A 20,152-nucleotide genomic window follows, 5' to 3' on the forward strand; every position below is an offset into this window, starting at 1 on the left:
AAGTTAACTTTTTCCAATCTGCCCCAATTTACAAATGCTGGATAAGAGTCCAGGCCTGAAGACATCTACATACGGAAATGAGTCATAGTCATAGCGCCACCTACTGACAACAGGAAGTCGGCTCTATGTGTCAAACTTCATCATTTTGAGGGGCTTGGGATTCTCTGAAACCCACCAAAACTGGCACAAAGGTCAGAAATGGCAAAATTTTCATTTGCAAGAGTACCGTATGCATTAGCTTCATTGGTGGAATTAGCCAACTGTCATAGTTGCACATCGTAGTTATAAAGTAAAAAAATAAATACTGATGTCAAAATCAAGTATTCATGTCAGGCAAATGTCACAATCCACATAAAGTATAGTTTTCTGTACATCTCTATACATTTACGGCCATAATCTTATGTGCATACATTAAATATTTCTTTACTTATATTTGTAATATATATTTAATATACATTTTTTCTCCATGCTTTTACTTTTGTTTCAGAGTCCAGATATGGCTGCTGCAAGCTATCTGCCATCTAAAGATCAGTTTCTGTGCTCCATCTGTTGGGAAGTATACACTGATCCAGTCACCACACCATGTGGACACAACTTCTGCAAGAACTGCATCACTGAACACTGGGATAAAAGTGGCCGGTATCTGTGTCTGATGTGTTATAAGGTTTTTAAAACAAGACCTGATTTGAGGGTCAACAGCTTCATCTCTGAGATGGCTGCTCAGTTCAGACAGTCAGCTCAACAGAACGCCAGCAGCAGCAGCAGCAGCAGCATCATCAGCAGCAAAGAGCAAAAAGTGTCCAAACCAGGAGATGTTCCCTGTGACGTCTGCACTGGAACCAAACTGAAGGCCCTGAAGTCCTGCCTGGTGTGTCTGGTGTCCTACTGTGAGACTCACCTGGACCCTCATCTGACAACACAAGGCCTGAAAAGACATCACCTGATCGACCCTGTGGAGAACCTGGAAGGCAGGATGTGTACGAAGCACGATAAACCTCTGGAGCTGTTCTGTAAGGCCGACCAGACATGTGTCTGCATGATCTGCACTGTTTTAGACCACAAGAACCACAATGTTGTTCCTCTGAAAGAAGAATATGAAGGAAAGAAGGTGGAGCTGGAGAACACAGAGGCTGATATTCTGCAGATGATCCAGAAGAGACACCTGAAGATTCAGGAGTTCAAACAGTCAGTCGACCTCAGTGAGAAATACCCAGGAAGAGAGATAGCAGAAGGTGTTCAGGTCTTCACTGCTGTAAAGGAGTCTGCTGAGAGAGGCCTGAATAAGCTCATCAACATGATAGAGGAGAAGCAGAGAGCGACCAAAAGAAAGGCTGAAGGCTTCATCAAAGAGCTGGAACAGGAAATCTCTGAGCTGAAGATGAGACGGACTGAGGTGGAGCAGCTCTCACGCTCTGAAGACCACCTCCATCTTCTCCAGAGTGTCCAGTCCCTGAAAGATGTTCCACCCACCAAGGACTGGACAGATGTCAGAGTCCCTCCATCTTCATATCAGGGGACTGTGGTGAAAGCTGTGTCTCAGCTGAAGGAGACACTCAGTGAAGAGATGAAGAAGCTGCTTGAAGCTGAGCTGAAGAGGATCCAGCAGTATGAGGTGGATGTGACTCTTGATCCTGATACTGCACATCCTGAACTCATTCTGTCTGATGATGGGAAACAAGTGACTCACGGTTATGTGAAGAAGAATCTCCCAGACAACCCTGAGAGATTTTCTAATTGTGTGTGTGTTTTAGGAAAGCAGAGTTTCTCTTCAGGCAGATTTTACTTTGAGGTTCAGGTTGAAGGAAAGACTCAATGGGATCTAGGAGTGGCCAGAGAGTCGATGAACAGGAAGGTCAAAGAAATCAGGCAGAGCCCCCAGAAACGTTTCTGGACGATAGTGTTGAGAAAAAAACCCGAGTACAAAGCTCTTAATGACCCTTCAGTCAGTCTGTCTCTGAAGTCTCAGCCCCAGAAGGTGGGGGTGTTTGTGGATTATGAGGGGGGTCTGGTCTCCTTTTATGACGTAGCTGCCGCAGCTCTGATCTACTCCTTCACTGACTGCTCCTTCACTGGGAAACTCTTCCCGTTCTTCAGTCCCGGTAAAAATGATGGTGGTAAAAACTCTGCCCCTCTGATCGTCTCTCCTGTCAGAGTAAACTAGTCACTTCCCTTTTTCATGTATTTAGGGAACAGGTACATCTTTAGTTTGCATATTATTTTATGTTTACTGTGGTGATTTGACGCATTCTTCTCTTTAACTCTGCATGATAACAAACATGGTGTGTAGAGAATATCCGTTTAAACCTCTGTTAAACCTACAGACAATGATTTTGTGTTTGTAAATAGAAATACTGCAAAAAATCAGGTTTTTCATGTGAAGCCACAGAAAGCACGTTGCTGAGTACTCGTGTATGATAGAGCTTCATTTAATGACTTTCTATAGTTCCTACAGAACACAGCGTGTCATTGTTGTAGCAGGCATAGAAACATTGATAAAGGTGATGGAATAGATGTTGTTTGAAAAGTGCTTTGAGTATTGTTTTGTAGGCAGATGTAAAGCATGGAGACCTCTTGGAGCCATGCCCTAAGTCTAACAGGAAGTCGGCCATTTTGGACAGTGAAGCCAGTCGGACGTGTTGTACTTTAACAAACCTTGAGAATTCACCTGAGTGACTTCAAATCTGGTGGGTTGCCTCTAAAGACCTTTGTGATGCTAAATTGCGAAGCTTTTGAGGATTCATGGAACGCCCTCGATGTGGCGTGGTGGTGAATTTTGCCCAAAACTTGAAAAAGGAAGTTGTTGTAGCTCAACTTTACTTTTTCCAATCTGCACCAAATTGCACCTGCTGGATAAGAGTCCAGGCCTGAAGACATCTACATGCTGAAATTGAGTCATAGTCATAGCGCCACCTACTGACAACAGGAAGTCGGCTTTAAGTGTCAAACTTCATCTTTTGAGGGGCTTGGGATTCTCTGAAACCCACCAAAACTGGCCCAAAGGTCAGAAGTGGCAAAATTAGCACATTTCTGCAATGATTGGGCTTTAAGAAACTCTTTGAAGGAAACAGTTTGTGTTTGTAAATAGAAATACTGCAAAAAATCTGCTTTTTCATGTGCAGCCACCGAAAGCACGTTGCTGAGTACTCGTGTATGATAGAGCTTCATTTAATGACTTTCTATAGTTCCTACAGAACACAGCGTGTCATTGTTGTAGCAGGCATAGAAACATTGATAAAGGTGATGGAATAGATGTTGTTTGAAAAGTGCTTTGAGTATTGTTTTGCTTTGTTTTTTTTTGCATCATTTTAAATAACGAATGTTAAAAAAGGAGAGAGTTTGGTTAATTACTGGTCACTTTGGCTGGTTGTTGTTGTTTTACTTTATGTTTACTGTAAAGTTTCTTATGAGTCAATGAAATCTGTAAATGTGTGATTATTCAATAAAGACTTTAAAAACCAGGACATTGAGTTAGTGTTGTTTTGTCAAACTGCTTTTATAGAATGACCCTTTCAAACGTCGTCCACTCCTAAAACCAAACACACCGGACACAAGAGTTTTACTCCACAGCCTGAAGTTAAAGTCAAATCAACCTTCAGAGTCATTCATTCATCTGGTAACTTCCTCTTTATCAACAGCCTCTGTATCACCATGGAAACAAACGTACAATTTCAAACCACACGCATTATTCCTAGGGCTCAGTACCGGCTCCACCATTGTTCATCCTGCACCTTAACGACCAGTATCGAAGATGTTATTCTATGCAGACGACACGAGCATGTTATGAATAAAGTTGAAATGTTGAGAAAAGATCAGACTTACTTTAAGGTAACTGGTCGTTATTGTTTGTTTTAGGGCGCCCTCCCACTGTTCCTCCGTCCCGTGCCCCGTGCTTTAGGGTCCTTGTCCCCCCCTCCAGGCCCGTTTGTACTCACACTACCTGGGCCTCGGAGAATGCTTCTTGCTGCCTATACGTCATCACGCCGTAACACGTCACACGCATTGATGACGTCATGGCGATGCGTGGCTTTGTTTCCAGATCTTTCCGTAGACCTCGGAGTTTTTGTGCGTCTTGTCGACTGTTTTTGAATCTTTTCATCGACCAAATCTGCAGTAAACACTCCACCTCCGCATACAGTTAATGAATGGTTCTGTGAAGGTGAGGCTGGTGTTCTCTAGTGCAGCGGTTCTCAACCTTTTCTTTAAGACTCACCCCTGAACCCGTCACATGGATTCAATATATAATAACATATCACCGGGTTCTGAACCAAAGAAACAGGTTCTTAACGATAGAAACAGGTTCTGTATCAACACACGCTGCCAAATCGATGCCATCTTCTTTCGGGGATGGACTCGATTATTTCAGCAACACGACACCAAACCACACTCTGCACGTTCACAACAGCACGGCTCAAAGGTCAAAGAGTCCGGCTCTGAACCGGCCTCCTCCAGTCCAGACTGGTAAATGGTAAATGGTAAATGGACTTGTACTTATATAGCGCCTTTCTAGTCATCTGACTACTCAAGGCGCTTCACAGTGTCTGTCACAATCACCCATTCACACAGACATTCACACTGATGGCAGTGGACATCTACATACCATCTGATCTGATCTAACCATTCACACCACATTTACACACCCATGCGCAGCACGGGGAGCAATTCAGGGTTCAGTGTCTTGCCCAAGGACACTTCGACATGTGGACCGGGGGGAGATGGGGATCGAACCACCAATCTCTCGAACAGAGGACGACCCACTCTGCCACCAAGCCACAGCCGCCGACTGGTCACCATAGAAACAGGGTCTGGACCGTAGAAACAGGTTCTGAACGATAGAAACAGGGTCTGGACCATAGAAACGGGGTCTGGACCATAGAAACAGGGTCTGGACCATAGAAACAGGGTCTGGACCGTAGAAACAGGGTCTAGATCATAGAAACAGGGTCTGAACCATAGAAACAGGGTCTGGACCATAGAAACAGGGTCTGGACAATAGAAACAGGGTTTGGACCCTAGAAACAGGGTCTGTAACAGATAAAAAGGTTCTTAAACAAAGAAACAGGGTCTGAACCATAGAAACAGGGTCTGAACCATAGAAACGGGTTCTGGACCATAGAAACAGGGTCTGGACCATAGAAACAGGTTCTGTAACAGATAAAAAGGTTCTTAAACAAAGAAACAGGGTCTGAACCATAGAAACAGGGTCTGAACCATAGAAACGGGTTCTGGACCATAGAAACAGGGTCTGAACCATAGAAACAGGGTCTGGACCATAGAAACAGGGTCTGGACCATAGAAACAGGTACTGAACCATAGAAACAGGGTCTGGACCATAGAAACAGGTACTGAACCATAGAAACAGGGTCTGAACCATAGAAACAGGGTCTGGACCATAGAAACAGGTACTGAACCATAGAAACAGGGTCTAGACCATAGAAACGGGTCTGAACCATAGAAACAGAGTCTGGACCATAGAAACAGGGTCCGGACCGTAGAGAGTCCAGACTGGTCACCGGTGAACGTGTTTGGAGCGTTATAAAATGTAAAATAGCAGGAATAGTAAAACTGTTATGTTACATTGGGATCTCAATGATTTGCAAACATCGCATTCTGTTCTTATTCACGTTGAACTCAGAATGAGAGTGTTTTGGAAACAGGTTGTAGATCCAGCGCCTTCACCTCATGTCAAACCTGTGTGTCACTATAATTACGTCTCAATGTGATGAACACAAAACTAAACAAACAGAGCGTCAGTGAGAGGAGGAGCTTCAACGTCACACTCCAGAAATGAAACTTAAGGTGTGTCGGCGTCGCAGTCGAGTGTCGGCGTCGCAGTCGAGTTCAGACGGTCGAGACGAAACTTGTTTGTGTCTGAAAGAGAATTCAACCTTCATCAGGTCTTTGTCAACAGCACAGCAGAGTCTCTGTCCCACACTGGTGAGTACAGCTGATCATGTTTCATTTACCATCAGAATGAAATCTGGATTCTCTGTTTGTGTAAAGAATATAAAGCACACGTCGCTGCAGCTATGGTTCGATTTCCCAAAGAGTAAAATGTTTAAAAGAATAAAACATAAACGTTAAGACACATTTTCTACTGAACTGTGAAAACTGAGCTTCCTGCCTCTGGGTTGGTACGTCCCCCCCCCCCCCCCACCCCAGATTTTACTTTGAGGTTCAGGTTACAGGAAAGACTCAATGGGATCTAGGAGTGGCCAGAGAGTCGATCAAAAGGAAGGGAAAGGAAATCAGGCAGAGCCCTCAGAAAGGTTTCTGTACTATATGGTTAAGAAATAAAAATGAGTACAAAGCTCTTAATGACCCTTCAGTCAGTCTGTCTCTGAAGTCTCAGCCCCAGAAGGTGGGGGTGTTTGTGGATTATGAGGGGGGTCTGGTCTCCTTTTATGACGTAGCTGCTGCAGCTCTGATCTACTCCTTCACTGACTGCTCCTTCACTGGGAAACTCTTCCCGTTCTTCAGTCCCGGTAAAAATGATGGTGGTAAAAACTCTGCCCCTCTGATCGTCTCTCCTGTCAGAGTAAACTAGTCACTTCCCTTTTTCATGTATTTAGGGAACAGGTACATCTTTAGTTTGCATCTTATTTTATGTTTACTGTGGTGATTTGACGCATTCTTCTCTTTAACTCTGCATAATAACAAACATGGTGTTAGAGAATATCCATTTAAACCTCTGTTAAACCTACAGACATTGATTTTGTGTTTGTAAATAAAAATACTGGAAAAAATCAGGTTTTTCATGTGCAGCCACAGAAAGCACGTTGCTGAGTACTCGTGTATGATAGAGCTTCATTTAATGACTTTCTATAGTTCCTACAGAACACAGCGTGTCATTGTTGTAGCAGGCATAGAAACATTTATAAAGGTGATGGAATAGATTTAGTTTAAAAAGTGCTTTGAGTATTGTTTTGTAGGCAGATGTAAAGCATGGAGACCTCTTGGAGCCGTACCCTAAGTCTAACAGGAAGTCGGCCATTTTGGACTGTGAAGCCAGTCGGACGTGTTGTACTTTAACAAACCTTGAGAATTCACCTGAGTTACTTCAAATCTGGTGGGTTGCCTATAAGGACCTTTGTGATGCTAAATTGCGAAGCTTTTGAGGATTCATGGAACGCCCTCGATGTGGCGTGGTGGTGAATTTTGCCCAAAACTTGAAAGAGGAAGTCGTTGTAGCTCAACTTTACTTTTTACAATCTGCCCCAAATTGCACCTGCTGGATAAGAGTCCAGGCCTGAAGACATGTTGAAATTGAGTCATGGTCATAGAGCCACCAACTGACAACAGGAAGTCGGCTTTAAGTGTCAAACTTCATCATTTTGAGGGGCTTGAGATTCTCAAAAACCCACCAAAACTGGCACAAAGGTCAGAAATGGCAAAATTAGCACACTTCTGAAATGACTGGGCTTTAAGAAACTCTTTGAAGGAAACAGTTTGTGTTTGTAAATAGAAATACTGCAAAAAATCAGGTTTTTCATGTGCAGCCACCGAAAGCACGTTGCTGAGTACTCGTGTATGATAGAGCTTCATTTAATGACTTTCTATAGTTCCTACAGAACACAGCGTGTCATTGTTGTAGCAGGCATAGAAACATTGATAAAGGTGATGGAATAGATGTTGTTTGAAAAGTGCTTTGAGTATTGTTTTGCTTTGTTTCTATTTGCATCATTTTAAATAACGAATGTTAAAAAAGGAGAGAGTTTGGTTAATTACTGGTCACTTTGGCTGGTTGTTGTTGTTTTACTTTATGTTTACTGTAAAGTTTCTTATGAGTCAATGAAATCTGTAGATGTGTGATTATTCAATAAAGACTTTAAAAACCAGGACATTGAGTTAGTGTTGTTTTGTCAACTTTCTGTTATAGAATGACGTTCATCATGTTTGAGGTGCTCATCGTTCTCTTAAGCGCACAAAAAGTTGCACATGCATCACAAGTGTCTAAACGTAATAACTGATATGAGTCTTGGGCTCGTGTGTTAAATTGGCTCAAGAGCGCCCCCTAGACTGTTTCAAAGTCACTGCCACACCTTTAAATTTGGTAGGCAGATGTAAAGCATGGAGACTTAAAAAAAAGCCTCTTGGAGCCGTACCCTAAGTCTAACAGGAAGTCAGCCATTTTGGATTTACTGTTGCATTTTTCGCAAAGTGAAGCCAGTCGGACGTGTTGTACTTTAACAAACTCCTCCTAGAGAATTAAACTGAGTGACTTCAAATCTGGTGGGTTGCCTCTAAGGACCTTTGTGATGCTAAATTGCGAAGCTTTTGAGGATTCATGGAACGCCCTCGATTTGGCGTGGTGGTGAATTTTGCCCAAAACTTGAAAAAGGAAGTAGTCGTAGCTCAAGTTAACTTTTTCCAATCTGCCCCAATTTACAAATGCTGGATAACAGTCCAGGCCTGAAGACATCTACATGCTGGACATGAGTCATAGTCATAGCGCCACCTACTGACAACAGGAAGTCAGCTCTATGTGTCAAACTTCATCATTTTGAGGGGCTTGGGATTCTCTGAAACCCACCAAAACTGGCACAAAGGTCAGAAATGGCAAAATTTTCATTTGCAAGAGTACCGTATGCATTAGCTTCATCGGTGGAATTAGCCAACTGTCATAGTTGCACATCGTAGTTATAAAGTAAAAAAATAAATACTGATGTCAAAATCAAGTATTCATGTCAGGCAAATGTCACAATCCACATAAAGTATAGTTTTCTGTACATCTCTATACATTTACGGCCATAATCTTATGTGCATACATTAAATATTTCTTTACTTATATTTGTAATATATATATAATATATATTTTTTCTCCATGCTTTTACTTTTGTTTCAGAATCCAGATATGGCTGCTGCAAGCTATCTGCCATCTAAAGATCAGTTTCTGTGCTCCATCTGTTGGGAAGTATACACTGATCCAGTCACCACACCATGTGGACACAACTTCTGCAAGAACTGCATCACTGAACACTGGGATAAAAGTGGCCGGTATCTGTGTCTGATGTGTTATAAGGTTTTTAAAACAAGACCTGATTTGAGGGTCAACAGCTTCATCTCTGAGATGGCTGCTCAGTTCAGACAGTCAGCTCAACAGAACGCCAGCAGCAGCAGCAGCAGCAGCATCAGCAGCAAAGAGCAAAAAGTGTCCAAACCAGGAGATGTTCCCTGTGACGTCTGCACTGGAACCAAACTGAAGGCCCTGAAGTCCTGCCTGGTGTGTCTGGTCTCCTACTGTGAGACTCACCTGGAGCCTCATCTGACAACACCAGGCCTAAAAAGACATCACCTGATCGACCCTGTGGAGAACCTGGAAGGCAGGATGTGTACGAAGCACGATAAACCTCTGGAGCTGTTCTGTAAGGCCGACCAGACATGTGTCTGCATGATCTGCACTGTTTTAGACCACAAGAACCACAATGTTGTTCCTCTGAAAGAAGAATATGAAGGAAAGAAGGTGGAGCTGGGGAAGACAGAGGCTGATATTCTGCAGATGATCCAGAAGAGACACCTGAAGATTCAGGAGTTCAAACAGTCAGTCGACCTCAGTGAGAAATACCCAGGAAGAGAGATAGCAGAAGGTGTTCAGGTCTTCACTGCTGTAAAGGAGTCTGCTGAGAGAGGCCTGAATAAGCTCATCAACATGATAGAGGAGAAGCAGAGAGCGACCAAAAGAAAGGCTGAAGGCTTCATCAAAGAGCTGGAACAGGAAATCTCTGAGCTGAAGATGAGACGGACTGAGGTGGAGCAGCTCTCACGCTCTGAAGACCACCTCCATCTTCTCCAGAGTGTCCAGTCCCTGAAAGATGTTCCACCCACCAAGGACTGGACAGATGTCAGAGTCCCTCCATCTTCATATCAGGGGACTGTGGTGAAAGCTGTGTCTCAGCTGGAGGAGACACTCAGTGAAGAGATGAAGAAGCTGCTTGAAGCTGAGCTGAAGAGGATCCAGCAGTATGAGGTGGATGTGACTCTTGATCCTGATACTGCAAATCCTGAACTCATCCTGTCTGATGATGGGAAACAAGTGAATCACGGTTATGTGAAGAAGAATCTCCCAGACAACCCTGAGAGATTTTCCAATTGTGTTTGTGTTTTAGGAAAGCAGAGTTTCTCTTCAGGCAGATTTTACTTTGAGGTTCAGGTTGAAGGAAAGACTCAATGGGATCTAGGAGTGGCCAGAGAGTCGATCAAAAGGAAGGGAAAGGAAATCAGGCAGAGCCCTCAGAAAGGTTTCTGTACTATGTGGTTAAGAAATAAAAATGAGTACAAAGCTCTTAATGATCCTCTAGTCCGTCTGTCTCTGAAGTCTCAGCCCAAGAAGGTGGGGGTGTTTGTGGATTATGAGGAGGGTCTGGTCTCCTTTTATGACGTAGCTGCTGCAGCTCTGATCTACTCCTTCACTGACTGCTCCTTCACTGGGAAACTCTTCCCGTTCTTCAGTCCCGGTAAAAATGATGGTGGTAAAAACTCTGCCCCTCTGATCGTCTCTCCTGTCAGAGTAAACTAGTCACTTCCCTTTTTCATGTATTCAGGTAACAGGTACATCTTTAGTTTGGATCTTTTTTTATGTTTCCTGTGGTGATTTGACGCATTCTTCTCTTTAACTCTGCATAATAACAAACATGGTGTTAGAGAATATCCATTTAAACCTCTGTTAAACCTACAGACATTGATTTTGTGTTTGTAAATAAAAATACTGGAAAAAATCAGGTTTTTCATGTGCAGCCACAGAAAGCACGTTGCTGAGTACTCGTGTATGATAGAGCTTCATTTAATGACTTTCTATAGTTCCTACAGAACACAGCGTGTCATTGTTGTAGCAGGCATAGAAACATTGATAAAGGTGATGGAATAGATGTTGTTTGAAAAGTGCTTTGAGTATTGTTTTGCTTTGTTTCTATTTGCATCATTTTAAATAACGAATGTTAAAAAAGGAGAGAGTTTGGTTAATTACTGGTCACTTTGGCTGGTTGTTGTTGTTTTACTTTATGTTTACTGTAAAGTTTCTTATGAGTCACTGAAATCTGTAAATGTGTGATTATTCAATAAAGACTTTAAAAACCAGGACATTGAGTTAGTGTTGTTTTGTCAAACTGCTGTTATAGAATGATCCTTTCAAACGTCGTCCACTCCTAAAACCAAACACACCGGACACAAGAGTTTTACTCCACAGCCTGAAGTTAAAGTCAAATCAACCTTCAGAGTCATTCATTCATCTGGTAACTTCCTCTTTATAAACAGCCTCTATATCACCATGGAAACAAACGAACAATTTCAAACCACACGCATTAATCCTAGGGCTCAGTACCGGCTCCACCATTGTTCATCCTGCACCTTAACGACCAGTATCGAAGATGTTATTCTATGCAGACGACACGAGCATGTTATGAATAAAGTTGAAATGTTGAGAAAAGATCAGACTTATTTTAAGGTAACTGGTCGTTATTGTTTGTTTAAGGGCGCCCTCCCACTGTGCCTCCGTCCCGTGCCCCGTGCTTTAGGGTCCTTGTCCCCCCCTCCAGGCCCGTTTGTACTCACACTACCTGGGCCTCGGAGAATGCTTCTTGCTGCCTATACGTCATCACGCCGTAACACGTCACACGCATTGATGACGTCATGGCGATGCGTGGCTTTGTTTCCAGATCTTTCCGTAGACCTCTGAGTTTTTGTGCGTCTTGTCGACTGTTTTTGAATCTTTTCATCGACCAAATCTGCAGTAAACACTCCACCTCCGCATATAGTTAATGAATGGTTCTGTGAAGGTGAGGCTGGTGTTCTCTAGTGCAGCGGTTCCCAACCTTTTCTTTAAGACTCACCCCTGAACCCGTCACATGGATTCAATATATAATAACATATCAACGGGTTCTGAACCAAAGAAACCGGATCTTAACGATAGAAACAGGGTCTGTATCAACACACGGTGCCAAATCGATGCCATCTTCTTTCGGGGATGGACTCGATTATTTCAGCAACACGACACCAAACCACACTCTGCACGTTCCAGACAGCAAGGCTCAAAGGTCAAAGAGTCCGGCTCTGAACCGGCCTCCTCCAGTCCAGACTGGTCACCGGTGAACCTGTTTGGAGCGTTATAAAATATAAACAGGTTCTGAACCGTAGAAACAGGGTCTGAACCATAGAAACAGGTTCTGAACGATAGAAACAGGGTCTGGACCATAGAAACGGGGTCTGGACCATAGAAACAGGGTCTGGACCATAGAAACAGGTTCTGAACCATAGAAACAGGGTCTGGACCATAGAAACAGGTTCTGGACCATAGAAACAGGGTCTGGACCATAGAAACAGAGTCTGGACCATAGAAACAGGGTCTGAACCATAGAAACAGGTTCTGGACCGTAGAAACAGGGTCTGGACCATAGAAACAGGGTCTGGACCATAGAAACAGAGTCTGGACCATAGAAACGGGTTCTGAACCATAGAAACAGGGTCTGAACCATAGAAACAGGGTCTGAACCTTAGAAACAGGGTCTGGACCATAGAAACAGGTTCTGGTTCCTGCCTCTTCCTGTTTGTGGCGACACTGAAAACAACAACAACAACAACAATAACTACTGTTTCCTTTGTTGATCAAAGTCGTGCATGAGACAGACTTTTGGATCAGGACTCATTCAAACAGTTAATGAATGGTTCTGTGAAGGTGAGGCTGGTGTTCTCTAGTGCAGCGGTTCCCAACCTTTTCTTTACGACGCACCCCTGAACCCCTCACATGGATTCAATATATAATAACATATCAACGGGTTCTGAACCATACAAACAGGTTCTGAACCATAGAAACAGGGTCTGAACCATAGAAACAGGTTCTGTAACAGATAAAAAGGTTCTTAAACAAAGAAACAGGGTCTGAACCATAGAAACAGGGTCTGAACCATAGAAACAGGTTCTGGACCATAGAAACAGGGTCTGGACCATAGAAACAGGGTCTGGACCATAGAAACAGGGTCTGGACCATAGAAACAGGTTCTGGACCATAGAAACAGGGTCTGGACCATAGAAACAGGGTCTGGACCATAGAAACAGGGTCTAGACCATAGAAACAGGTCATGGACCATAGAAACAGGGTCTGGACCATAGAAACAGGGTCTGAACCATAGAAACAGAGTCTGGACCATAGAAACAGGGTCCGGACCGTAGAGAGTCCAGACTGGTCACCGGTGAACGTGTTTGGAGCGTTATAAAATGTAAAATAGCAGGAAAAGTAAAACTGTTATGTCACATTGGGATTTCAATGATTTGCAAACATCGCATTCTGTTCTTATTCATGTTGAACTCAGAATGAGAGTGTTTTGGAAACAGGTTGTAGATCCAGCACCTTCACCTCATATCAAACCTGTGTGTCACTATAATTACGTCTCAATGTGATGAACACAAAACTAAACAAACAGAGCGTCAGTGAGAGGAGGAGCTTCAACGTCACACTCCAGAAATGAAACTTAAGGTGTGTCAGTGTCGCAGTCGAGTTCAGACGGTCGAGACGAAACTTGTTTGTGTCTGAAAGAGAATTCAACCTTCATCAGGTCTTTGTCAACATCACAGCAGAGTCTCTGTCACACACTGGTGAGTACAGCTGATCATGTTTCATTTACCATCAATGCTGCTGCACTCCACTGTGCCACACTGTCACTTAGTTCTGTAGGAAATGCTGCTACACTCCACTGTGCCACACTGTCACTTAGTTCTGTAGGACATGCTGCTACATTTTTAACATTTTTAACACTTGTAACTTATTTAGTTTGTACTTATTTCATATCAATCTGCTGCTAAACTGCACGCTGCGTATTGTTGTATATTGTATAAACCTGCGCTTAACCACGACGCCTGTTGCACTCTGTCACACTTGGTTCATTGCTTGATTTATTTGATGTAAGCTTTGTTTTGATTTGATTTATGTTTATGCTTATTGTTACTCTGATCCTTTTCCGCCTTTGTACTGAAACTGTTGCACAATAATTTCCCTCGGGATAAATAAAGCTTCCTGAATCTTGAATCTTGAATCAGAATGAAATCTGGATTCTCTGTTTGTGTGAAGAATATAAAGCACACGTCGCCGCAGCTATGGTTCGATTTCCCCAAAGAGTAAAATGTTTAAAAGAATAAAACATAAACGTTAAGACACATTTTCTACTGAACTGTGAAAACTGAGCTTCCTGTCTCTGGGTGGGTACGTCCCCCCCCCCCCACACACACACAACATGTTTCTAAGTAAATGCCATTTCCTGTTTTCTTGTAACGCTTTAGAAGAAGACAGGAAATATCAGATCTTAGAGAGAATGCAGCTTTAAGTGGAGTCTCCTCCTGCTGGACATTAGAGAGAATGCAGCTTTAAGTGGAGTCTCCTCCTGCTGGACATTAGAGAGAATGCAGCTTTAAGTGGAGTCTCCTCCTGCTGGACATTAGAGAGAATGCAGCTTTAAGTGGAGTCTCCTCCTGCTGGACATTAGAGAGAATGCAGCTTTAAGTGGAGTCTCCTCCTGCTGGACATTAGAGAGAATGCAGCTTTAAGTGGAGTCTCCTCCTGCTGGACATTAGAGAGAATGCAGCTTTAAGTGGAGTCTCCTCCTGCTGGACATTAGAGAGAATGCAGCTTTAAGTGGAGTCTCCCCCTGCTGGACATTAGAGAGAATGCAGCTTTAAGTGGAGTCTCCTCCTGCTTGACATTAGAGAGAATGCAGCTTTAAGTGGAGTCTCCTCCTGCTGGACATTAGAGAGAATGCAGCTTTAAGTGGAGTCTCTTCCTGCTGGACATTAGAGAGAATGCAGCTTTAAGTGGAGTCTCCTCCTGCTGGACATTAGAGAGAATGCAGCTTTAAGTGGAGTCTCCTCCTGCTGGACATTAGAGAGAATGCAGCTTTAAGTGGAGTCTCCTCCTGCTGGACATTAGAGAGAATGCAGCTTTAAGTGGAGTCTCTTCCTGCTGGACATTAGAGAGAATGCAGCTTTAAGTGGAGTCTCCTCCTGCTGGACATTAGAGAGAATGCAGCTTTAAGTGGAGTCTCCTCCTGCTGGATATTAGAGAGAATGCAGCTTTAAGTGGAGTCTCTTCCTGCTGGACATTAGAGAGAATGCAGCTTTAAGTGGAGTCTCCTCCTGCTGGACATTAGAGAGAATGCAGCTTTAAGTGGAGTCTCCTCCTGCTGGACATTAGAGAGAATGCAGCTTTAAGTGGAGTCTCCTCCTGCTGGACATTAGAGAGAATGCAGCTTTAAGTGGAGTCTCCTCCTGCTGGACATTAGAGAGAATGCAGCTTTAAGTGGAGTCTCCTCCTGCTGGACATTAGAGAGAATGCAGCTTTAAGTGGAGTCTCCTCCTGCTGGACATTAGAGAGAATGCAGCTTTAAGTGGAGTCTCCTCCTGCTGGACATTAGAGAGAATGCAGCTTTAAGTGGAGTCTCCCCCTGCTGGACATTAGAGAGAATGCAGCTTTAAGTGGAGTCTCCTCCTGCTGGACATTAGAGAGAATGCAGCTTTAAGTGGAGTCTCCTCCTGCTGGACATTAGAGAGAATGCAGCTTTAAGTGGAGTCTTGGGATTGTGTGCTTTAAGTTGGCTCAGTGGCGCCCCCTAGAATATTTCAAAGTCACTGCCACACCTTTAAATTTGGTAGGCAGATGTAAAGCATGGAGACTTAAAAAAAAGCCTCTTGGAGCCGTACCCTAAGTCCAACAGGAAGTCGGCCATTTTGGATTTACTGTGGCATTTTTCGCAAAGTGAAGCCAGTCGGACGTGTTGTACTTTAACAAACCTTGAGAATTCACCTGAGTGACTTCAAATCTGGTGGGTTGCCTCTAAAGACCTTTGTGATGCTAAATTGCGAAGCTTTTGAGGATTCATGGAACGCCCTCGATGTGGCGTGGCGGTGCATTTTGCCCAAAACTTGAAAGAGGAAGTTGTCGTAGCTCGACTTAACATTGTCCAATCTGCCCCAAATTTCACCTGCTGGATAAGAGTCCAGGCCTGAAGACATGTTGAAATTGAGTCATGGTCATAGAGCCACCGACTGACAACAGGAAGTCAGCTTCAAGTGTCAAACTTCATCATTTTGAGGGGCTTGGGATTCTCAAAAACCCACCAAAACTGGCACAAAGGTCAAAATTGGCAAAGTTCTGCAGTAATTGGGTCTCGTGTGTGGCCAGCCGGCTCCATAGCGCCCCCAAACGCAGTTATGTTGATGTTCACGAAGTTTGGTGAGATCATTGGTTCATCTTGAAGAACATACTGACATTTTTTTTAAAAATGTTTTCGCCTAACAGAAAGTCGGCCATCTTGGATTTTGTGGCATTCATTTTCATTTCAGGAACACGTTCGAGGCCTTTAGGACGCACGAAACTGGGGACGCATGTTCAAACCAATTATGTTTTTGATTTGATGTTATAATTTGACTCGGGTGTGGCACGTCCGATCTATAGCGCCCCCTAATTACTTTGAGCACATGAATCCATTTTTAGCGCACTTGTTAAACTTGAAAGCTCACAAAACTTGGCAGACACATGAAAACCCCTAAACATCGCGCAGATACACAGTGATTTGGTCCGTGTGTGTTGAGCTGGCTCCATAGCGCCCCCTAAAGCCTGGAAGGCCTCAGTTAAAACAAAGCTGCTCTTATATTTACAAAATTAGGTACCAACATTTAATTTCATTAAAATGAAACAGCAGCAACAAATGCTAGGTAACATAACGTTCATTTGCTAACTTCTAATTATGAGTCAACAACACAGCTACTGTAGCTACCACTATGGGCAAATTCAGTGGTAGGAAGTCCCAACTCTGTTATCCGGGGTCAAAACAATCATAGTAAAAAAACTTTGAGCGTTGCTGTAACTTTATAAAATGACAGTACGGCATTAGCTTGGGGGCTGGAATTAGCTAACTGTTAAAGAAGCACATCGTAGTGAAGTATTTACAGTTACAAAGCAAAAAACAAGAGAAGTGAGAACTTGATCTGTTGAACAAAAACTGTCTAAACAGAGAACTCGAGTACTCACGTCCGCCCCCTAAAAAGACCTCATCAAGGAGATCAGGCATCAGGCAAACGTAACAATCCACATAATATAGTTTTCTGTATATCTCCACTTATTTACAGCTATAAGCTAATGTGCATGAATTAAACAGTATTTAATTATATTTGTGAAAAATATAATGTTTTTTTTCTTTTTTTCTTTGTTTCAGAGTGTAGATATGGCTTCTGCAGACCATCTGCCATCTGAAGATCAGTTACTGTGCTGCATCTGCCTGGATGTGTTCACTGATCCAGTCACTATACCATGTGGACACAACTTCTGCAAAAACTGCATCATTGAACACTGGGATACGAATGACCAGTACAGGTGTCCTATGTGTGATAAGGTTTTCCACACAAGACCTGAGCTGAACATAAACACCTTCATCTCTGAGATGGCTGCTCAGTTCAGACAGTCAGCTCAACAGAACGCCAGCAGCAGCAGCAGCTCTGCGCAACAAGGGTCCAAACCAGAAAAAGTTCCCTGTGACGTCTGCACTGGAACCAAACTGAAGGCCCTGAAGTCCTGCCTGGTGTGTCTGGTGTCCTACTGTGAGACTCACCTGGAGCCTCATCTGACAACACAAGGCCTGAAACGACATCAGCTGATCGAACCTGTGGAGAACCTGCAGGGCAGGATGTGTAAGAAGCACGATAAACCTCTGGAGCTGTTCTGTAAGGCCGACCAGACATGTGTCTGCATGATCTGCACCGTTTTGGACCACAAGAACCACAATGTTGTTCCTCTGAAAGAGGAATGTGAAGGAAAGAAGGTGGAGCTGGGGAAGACAGAGGCTGATATTCTGCAGATGATCCTGAAGAGACAACTGAAGATTCATGAGCTCAAACAGTCAGTCGACCTCAGTGAGAAATACCCAGGAAGAGAGATAGCAGAAGGTGTTCAGGTCTTCACTGCTGTAAAGGAGTCTGCTGAGAGAGGCCTGAATAAGCTCATCAACATGATAGAGGAGAAGCAGAGAGCAACCAAAAGAAAGGCTGAAGGCTTCATCAAAGAGCTGGAACAGGAAATCTCTGGGCTGAAGATGAGACGGACTGAGGTGGAGCAGCTCTCACGCTCTGAAGACCACCTCCATCTTCTCCAGAGTGTCCAGTCCCTGAAAGCTGTTCCACCCACCAAGGACTGGACAGATGTCAGAGTCCCTCCATCTTCATATCAGGGGACTGTGGTGGAAGCTGTGTCTCAGCTGGAGGAGACACTCAGTGAAGAGATGAAGAAGCTGCTTGAAGCTGAGCTGAAGAGGATCCAGCAGTATGAGGTGGATGTGACTCTTGATCCTGATACTGCACATCCTGAACTCATTCTGTCTGATGATGGGAAACAAGTGACTCACGGTGGTGTGAAGAAGAATCTCCCAGACAACCCTGAGAGATTTTCTAATTGTGTGTGTGTTTTAGGAAAGCAGAGTTTCTCTTCAGGCAGATTTTACTTTGAGGTTCAGGTTGAAGGAAAGACTCAATGGGATCTAGGAGTGGCCAGAGAGTCGATGAACAGGAAGGTCAAAGAAATCAGGCAGAGCCCCCAGAAACGTTTCTGGACGATAGTGTTGAGAAAAAAAACCGAGTACAAAGCTCTTAATGACCCTTCAGTCAGTCTGTCTCTGAAGTCTCAACCCCAGAAGGTGGGGGTGTTTGTGGATTATGAGGGGGGTCTGGTCTCCTTTTATGACGTAGCTGCTGCAGCTCTGATCTACTCCTTCACTGGCTGCTCGTTCACTGGGAAACTCTTCCCGTTCTTCAGTCCCGGTAAAAATGATGGTGGTAAAAACTCTGCCCCTCTGATCGTCTCTCCTGTCAGAGTAAACTAGTCACTTCCCTTTTTCATGTATTTAGGGAACAGGTACATCTTTAGTTTGCATCTTATTTTATGTTTTCTGTGGTGATTTGACGCGTTCTTCTCTTTAACTATGCATAATAACACACATCATATATGTAATATCTATATAAACCTCCGTTCGTGTCATTGTTATTCCGGCATAACAAGTGAAAAGATACATTTAGTGGAATAGATTTTGTTTGAAAACGGGTTTGATTAATAACTGGTCACTTTGGGTCGTGTTTGTTTTGTTTTATGAATACTGGTAAAGTGTCTTATGAGTGAAAGGAATCTGTAAAGATGTGATTGTTCAATAAAAACTGTAAAATAAACCAGTTGTTGAACCCAAATCTGAGTAAGCCGTGACTTGAGCACCAAACACTGAACAGGAAATCCTGGTTTACACATAAGTTCCAAAGATACACTGGCCCTCATTCATCAAACGAACGTACGGCAGAAAAACGTGCGTACGACCGTTTCCTGGCAAACTTCGGCATTTATCAATTTGGACGTGAGGTCTCAGGATCTCAGGTCTGCGATCGTGTCCCACATTTGAGCCGGGGGGTTTGGGTTGCAGCACAATCTGGCTGAAAAGAGGAGCGCAGGTTCAGCAGTGCAAGCACACGCACACGGGTCACAGTGGAGCGCTGCTTCGGGTTGACTGCCTCCGTTATTCTTTTCCATAGAGCGTTTTTATGATGGGCCCCTTTTATTCCACTCTCAAGACAAACAGCACGTCTTTATGTTGCTCCATGACGTCAGCATGTGTTTCTCCTCTGCATGTTTGACCTCAGTGGGCGAGGACTCGAACCGGGAATATTTAAGGGCGTAACGTGTTAATGAGGATCGAATTCAGCCGCCGCATTTATCAAGGCCCGCTCATTCGTACGCTGAGATTGGTCCGATACGAATGTTTCATGAATCACACGTGGGTCCTGTCCTACGACCAAGTCTGCGGTCAGACCTGCGCCCGTTTTCACGCAGGATTGATAAATGAGGCCCAGTGTGTTTCCAGTGGTTGCTTCACAATAAAAGCCCACTTGTGTTTAACTAGTTAGATGCTTTTAATTTGAAGCAGTGTAAGAAAGAGACACACAAAGAAAATCAACTCATGGAAGTCTATTTTTCTTGGTTTTTGTCTCGTTTTAACAAAAGTTTATTTCTTGAAAATCACTAAAACTGCTGGAAGTCGACTTCACTCTCAGTTTATCAGGTTATAAATAAAACGAACGCCGTCTAAAACAACAGTCCTGCAGTAAATTAAACCTATATTAATAAAGGTAAATCATCTCATCTCAT

At 43.5% G+C, this 20,152-nt stretch overlaps 2 protein-coding genes across 2 annotated transcripts; both read left to right on the forward strand.

The window, feature by feature from the left end:
• Positions 1 to 496: 496 nt before the first annotated feature.
• Positions 497 to 2,161, forward strand: LOC310963369 (E3 ubiquitin-protein ligase TRIM21-like; the record flags this gene model as incomplete). Its single annotated transcript, XM_083936165.1, has 1 exon — positions 497 to 2,161. The coding sequence occupies one exon, from the start codon at positions 497 to 499 to the stop codon at positions 2,159 to 2,161; it is 1,665 nt and encodes a 554-aa protein (XP_083792291.1).
• Positions 2,162 to 5,845: 3,684 nt separating this feature from the next.
• LOC310963386 (uncharacterized protein) lies at positions 5,846 to 19,168 on the forward strand. The gene is made up of 4 exons (XM_083936188.1): positions 5,846 to 5,934; positions 8,843 to 10,504; positions 13,480 to 13,581; positions 17,190 to 19,168. The coding sequence occupies exons 2-4, from the start codon at positions 8,852 to 8,854 to the stop codon at positions 18,843 to 18,845; spliced, it is 3,411 nt and encodes a 1,136-aa protein (XP_083792314.1). The 5' UTR covers positions 5,846 to 5,934; positions 8,843 to 8,851; the 3' UTR covers positions 18,846 to 19,168.
• Positions 19,169 to 20,152: the final 984 nt, after the last annotated feature.

The sequence above is a fragment of the Echiichthys vipera genome (assembly GCF_963691815.1).
Source record: "Echiichthys vipera genome assembly, chromosome: 2".
NCBI lineage: Eukaryota > Metazoa > Chordata > Actinopteri > Perciformes > Trachinidae > Echiichthys > Echiichthys vipera.